This window comes from Chironomus tepperi, unplaced genomic scaffold (assembly GCF_022539635.2).
Source record: "Chironomus tepperi strain 1889 unplaced genomic scaffold, CSIRO-AGI_Ctep_v1 contig_298, whole genome shotgun sequence".
NCBI lineage: Eukaryota > Metazoa > Arthropoda > Insecta > Diptera > Chironomidae > Chironomus > Chironomus tepperi.
The window spans coordinates 2,428,038-2,434,763 of record NW_027226420.1 but is presented as its reverse complement, the minus strand read 5'-3'; the positions used below and the strand labels follow the sequence as shown (position 1 = coordinate 2,434,763).

Sequence of the window (6,726 nt, the reverse complement as noted above, 5' to 3'; positions counted from 1 at the left end):
AAGTTATAAACTTGACATTTGATACTTACTTAGAAGTCATAATGCGACTTCCCTCATTCCCCCAAAAAAAAACATTCCCTTTTGTCCACTCCATAATATTCAACAGCTAAAGCAAATCAACAAATCAAAAAGCAATAAATTCACAATAGTCCTCTATTAAAAGAAAACAAAAAATAAAAAGTCGACAAATTAAATATTTAACGTGGCACCTATTCATCGTGATTTGTTAGCATTTTTTTGTTTATCGATCTACCTCAGAAAAACAGAAAAATACCTTAAATCACACAATGCTATAAAACATTTTCATTCATTATTGATTATTTTTCATGAAAATTTAATTTATTTTTATTTCACTTGCCACTTTTTAAGTGAAAATCTCAGTGAAATAAAATAAGCAAGAATGAGGAATGAAATGAATTTTTTTTGTGTCGATAAAAAGACTTTTTCTCTCGTCTGGCTTTTCTTTTGTTGTTGTTACAGCCACTGAAGAGTAAGGAAATTAAATTTCTATGAATGTCTACAGAGTTCATCTTGATAGTCGCTTTTAAAATGAAATATATTGGATGTCTTATGAAAATAAATTTTATACAACGTCTTTCTTGTTGATATTTGAGCTGGTAATTTCGTTCCATCATAAGATTTTCAATTTCTTTAGTTAATCCTTTAGAAACATTCATTAAGGTGCTTCATTTTGTAATTTAACAGTTAAGTAGGTCGACATTAATTCCGCTTTTGCTGAACTTTATTTAATCTTTGAAGACTTTTTCTTGCTGCTTCAATAAATATTTGATGGATTTGCGATTCAGCTGAGGATTCGTTGGCTTTTTCTCGGAATTTCCATCGTTCAAATCAAATTCACCCCCACCACCCCACTAGAGGCCCTCTTGAACGTAATAAGTGACCATCCTCTAATGACATTTCCATAGAATTTTTCTTCATTTAAAGCCTAAAGTTTTTAAGTCTTCTCAATTTTTCAGAACAAGAAATTAAGTCAATGTTTGACAATTTACCACAGATTTTGTTGGATGAAAGAAAATTCAAGATGAAAATCTGACATTAATTTTGTTTAATCTTTGGAATTATGTTGTGTTGATTCAAGAATTGAGAGTTGCTTATTCCGAGCGATACCGAAGAAAAGGAAGAAGGCTACATGAAAGTGGCTTCTATTTTGTATTAATAAAGCGATTTGATAGAGGTTTAGACAGTCCGTTTAGATAAGGCTTTCTTTATTTGTGCTGCTTGGGTTAATGTAATATTACTCGATCAACAAGATACGAAGTTGCTTTAAAGTCAACAAGATGGTTGATTTCGACCTTGTTTTACGATAATTCGCCGCATTGTGCTGCTTTATTAAAGAAAATCATATTAGAAATTGATAGGAATCCCATAGCAACTATAAACTTTCCCTTGGGGCTACTTCACGCCTATTGTGATTGATATTCAAGCTGACTCATTTTGCAACAAAAAGTAGTTATGACAAGCTTTAAATGAATATTTTAAAGAGCATTACTCATACATGACTCAAATAAAATTCTAAGTATAAACTCTCATTACTCAAAAGAGATTGCCATTTTTTGTTTATCCGTCCTTTATATCATCAAAAGCCTTTAATATTAAACCACAATAAAGGCATCAAAGGAAAAAAGATTTACTTCCCACTATGACCCATCCAAAGTTTGCCTCTTTCCAATTTTCTTTGTCCGATTTTTCGTTAAGGTTGTCAATATTAAAACAATAAAGAACTTATCTTTTATGACAAATAAAGGTCAATGTTGATCAATCTTTTGTTGAAGTAATAAAATGGAAAGCAAAAAATAATAAGCAGGAAACTGAACTAATCATTTCCAGTGAACTACATTGCAGTTTATTGCATTGGAAAATCATGACTCGAAAACAATTAAACGACATTTTTATAGTGCTTTCAGCCATTTAAAATGAATTGTAGACAGCTTTATTCGAGTATTATTATTAAAAAATTTCTACAGTAAAGACATGAAGCTCATTCTAGTTCTTGTTACTTTTACCGTTTTTGTGACTTTTGTTGAAAGTGGTCGATTATTTAATCTAGCTAAAAACTTCTTCAACAAGCCTTCAATTGGACTTGATGTTTTTAATACAACTAAACCTCTTGGCAATAGTAGCTTGCCAAGTGACAGTTTAAACTCAATAAATGGAAGCGTTGAAAGCTTAGCTAGTGGAAGCTTAAGTAGCTTAGCAAGTGAAAGTCTTGAAAGCTTAAGTAGTTTAGAAAATGGAAGTGTTGAAAGCTTAAGTAGCTTGGCAAATGAAAGTGTTGGAAGCTTAAGTAGCTTAGCCAGTGATAGTGCTGCAAATGTAAGCAATCTAGCTAGTGAAAGTGTTGGAAATTTAATTAGCCTAGCTAGTGGAAGTCCTGGAAATTTAAGTAGCTTAGCTAGTGTGAGTTTAGAAAAAGATGGAAGTGTTGGTTCTAACAATGAATCTGCTTCATTGTCTGACTTGTTGAGCTCTGAATCGAGTTCAATTGAAGATTCAGCAAGTGCCGCTCGTGAAAAAAATGTATTAGACGACGACTTGGATGACAGTTTTATTGTAATTGGAGATTCAGAAAGTGAGCCAGGAACTGATGATAATGATCCAGAAGAACCTGATTCAAGTGAAGATACATTAGATGATCAAACAGACGCTGAATCACCAGAAGATGAAGATGAAAGTAGAGAAGATGATGAAAAGAATGAGCCAGAGATTGAAGATCCTGTAGATCCTGAAGATACTCAACCTGTAGATCCAGAAGATCCTGAAACTGAAGAACCTCAACCTGATGATCCAGAACCTGAAGATCCTGAACCTGAAGATCCTGAACTTGAAGATCCCGAACCCGAAGATCCTCTACCTGAAGATCCTCAACCTGAAGATCCAGAAACTGAAGAACCTGACACTGATGAACCTCAACCTGAAGATTCAGAAGTTGAAGAGCCTGAATCTGAAGATCCTGAACTTGAAGATCCGGAATTAGAAATTAATACTAAAAAGATTGGTGATGACGTAGATTCTACAAAGAAAAAATTGGCTAAAAAAGTTAAGACGGAAGCAAAGAGTTTAGAAGTGCCAGAAGAAGTTGAGGAAATCCAAGACGATACTAAAGAAATTTCAAATTCAAAGGCTGTCAAGAAAAGGCTAAAAACTAAGAAAGTCGATAAAGTTACAGAGGTTGTTGATGAAGGGGTATTAGACGAAACTGATTCATTATTGTAGAAATTGATTATATATGGATTATCTTGTTATATCCCATTCCTACACAATTAAGTTAAACTATCAATTAAAAATTTATTAAAGTCTAAAGTAGTCAGGGGCGTTTGTATCTAGAGGAATTTTGGAGGTCAGAGGATCTAAATCAGTGATGGCAACCTTTTATTCTTCGCTGCACAACTCGCTACGCCCCTGCCTATAGTCATAAGCAATAGCCATTGTAAATGAACCAAACAAGTCCATTTTACATTTTGTAGTGTAATAAAATAGATAAATTTAAAAGTTAGTAAACTTTAAGAGCCATAACTTTCCTTTGAAATATTACCTTGAAATTGACTTTGTATCACGATGTCATTTAAATCGTGTGATTAATGTTTCAAAATATTGTGTCTGTTTATTGTTAAAATTAATTGTTTTGTTAAAAGAGAATAAATATATATTTGCATAACTACCTAATGCACAATGATTAATATCACGAATTTCTAGTGAAAAAATTATGGTTTTTTACAGCTCAAAACATGAGGAAGTTCATCATCCCTAACTGAAAGCACTTAACATTCAAGGATAATTAAAGTAAATTGTTTGACGTCAACGCAAAATTTAAATTTCAACAAAAAATTCGTCACCATAACAAGGTTCAGTATATGAAGGCATTCAACCACATCAAAAATGAAATATTACGCGATAATACAGGATCAAATTGACATAAATTAATATGCAAAACAAAACTAATGAATGAAAAATAATTTTTCCATTTGAATTATGTCGATTAATTTAAAGTGGTTAAATGTGTTTTCAATTAAAACCATGTCACATGAAAGCGGCTTTTAGACGATAATTAAAAAATTGTAATGGATAATCACGAAACAAGGCTTTTTAAATACAAACACATGTTCATGGATGTTTATTGTCAAGGGTAAAATGTGAAAAATAGACAAAAATAGAAATTCTTTATGGAGCTTCTTCTTAAATTAAGAAAACAAACGATATTTTTTTTAAGACGTGCTTCTCAGACACTCTTATAAGAATTCATGTCACGAAAAAGATATTTGTCTAAGATTTTTTTAAGTCTCTCATTCACCTGTTCTTCTCATTTGAATTTTTTTTCAGTCATTCATCATCAGAGTGTAAGATAATTTGTAAGATTGACAATGAAATTGTCTTTATGTGTTCTGCTTTAAATTTATTGAATAGAACAGAATAGAATTAAATAGAAAAGAGTGTACCCAGAAAGCACACGACGTAGAAATGTCCGAAAATCCGTCCCCAGGTCGATTGGATGATGATTAGTTCCTATTGATCCACAGTGAGAAAAAGAGTATTAATAAAGTTGTTTAACAAGTTTCTGTTCCTGACTAAAATGATTACATCTTCTAGTATTTTGTGTTGGTTCTTTCTCTACAGTTGCACGCAAAGTAATTATCCTATTTTACCAGTCCTGTTGTCTTTTATGTTCTAAAACAATGCCTGTCTCGCAATGTCTGTTTCATACTTTTTTAAACTAAGACCTATCCATATCCACTTCTTCTACCAATCTGGATTTGAGTTTAGTCAAGTCAGTTTTGACGTTGGCCTGATTTTACTCGAATCTGATCTGGGGCACGAGTCAATTTGGCCTGGAGCCGGATTTTCGACCATTTTTACGCCATGTGCCTTCCGGAGTAGGGTTTGCTTTGAGCAAAATCGATATTTGCGTACATCCTCAACATCCATAAAGTTCTTTCGACCATTACAAAGAGAAATTATCGAAAGTGAAAGGACAAAAGGGAATGAAAATACAAACTAAGAACCTGAAGATAAATAAGAACAATATTTTAGAATATTTAATAGATTTAGAAATAAAAATAAAGCTTTGAATCATAAAAACATGTAAAACTGCATTTAGAAATCAGTTAAAAACTTTTAATACAAAGACTAAGAAACTTCATCACCTCAGGATATTGAGTTAACCAGTTTTAAACAATTCTAGTAAGTTAGTCAAGTTTACTCAAGAACAGCAAGAGTTCATAATGAGAGCAGAAAAAGAAAGAACTTTCAACAAACCAAAAAATAAAGTCTTTTTCAGAGACATTGGAGAATTCATTAAAAGAAGAATTTCAATTTAATTTAAAGTTTGTGTTTGTGGGGAAATTTTTAATTGAAACCAAGAAAAACTTTTTTCTAAATGGAATTTCACTTAAAATACATTTAGTTACATTTATTTGAGTCCTTCCAAGAAATTTTGTTTGTCCAAATGTCAATGAACTGCAAGAATTATTCAATTTAACTCGATTATAATGACATTAAATGTCAGAATATTAAAAGCGTTTAAAAACAGCGATATTTCCCTTATTAATTATTCATCATTAGCCGCTAAATAAATTACTTTTTGCTTACAATCCGCTTTATATTATTATGTCTACTTAAACATACAATTTCCTACTAAAAGGCAACAACTCATTAATTTTATTTATTTTATTTACATAGCACTTAATAAGGACAGAAAATGTTTAATATTTATCTTGTAAAGGTGTAATTATCCTTTACATACACAGTATGTGTATTTTAGGAGATTTATGGAGGTGAGAGACTTTAAAATTCCATGGCAAGTTGTTGCAAGCATTAATTTAGTAGCTTTTGGACAGAGCTCATTGTCGACTTGTCCTTTGAATGGGAAAGTCGACTTGATTCTCAATAAAATTTGAGTCGTCTGTTAAATTCTAGTATTTTAAGGATTAAAGCTCTTATATATTGAGTACAAATAGCAATTAATACCTAAATTCTTAATTGAATAAGTTCTGTATTAGACTCCACTAGCCCAAGGTTCTAGAGAAGGAAGTACACTTCTAAACAACTATAGCCTGAATCAGACTTGAACCTACGTCCTCTCGATTACAATTCAAGTGTTCTTACGTACTGAGCTACCGCTTTGTGGCACAAAGCTTATTTAAACCTTTTTCTCTATTTGATACTATTTGCACATCTCTTATCAGTATTATTGACCAACCCGAGAATTTAACAAGTTCATAATTAGTCAGATCATTAAATCTTCAACTTTACTCAATTCAATAGCACCAACACTGCAACAAAATTAATAAATTTCCATACATTCACCCGTTTTGAACATCAAATTTCATTACATGAGACAACATAAACTCATTAAGACTAAACTGCATGTTAAGGAATGCAATAAAGTAAACGACGTTAAACATGTTACTAAGCAGAGCTAAATTAATAGCAAATTCAGGTATTCTCCTCATTAACTTCTTCGTCGTTGTTGTCTTCCTACTAATTAATACAGAGGTAAAGATGCAAGTAAGCTTTAAAAAATAACTATAAACATCAATTAGCGAATGAGGGTTGGGAAAAAGTTTTTAATTAAATCGATTAAAATTAATCGAGCTTATTAAAAACTTTTTATAATCGGTTCATTTAATCTTATCTTCATAATTGTAGCAAAAAAAGATACTCAACAGTTTTTTTGTAGATTAATTCCACTAGATATAAATTGCCATAATC

At 31.4% G+C, this 6,726-nt stretch overlaps 1 protein-coding gene across 1 annotated transcript; it reads left to right on the top strand.

Annotated features, from left to right (window-relative positions):
* Positions 1–1,992: 1,992 nt before the first annotated feature.
* On the top strand, positions 1,993–3,234 carry LOC139092335 (uncharacterized). The gene has a single exon (XM_070642685.1). The coding sequence runs from the start codon at positions 1,993–1,995 to the stop codon at positions 3,232–3,234; it is 1,242 nt and encodes a 413-aa protein (XP_070498786.1).
* Positions 3,235–6,726: the final 3,492 nt, after the last annotated feature.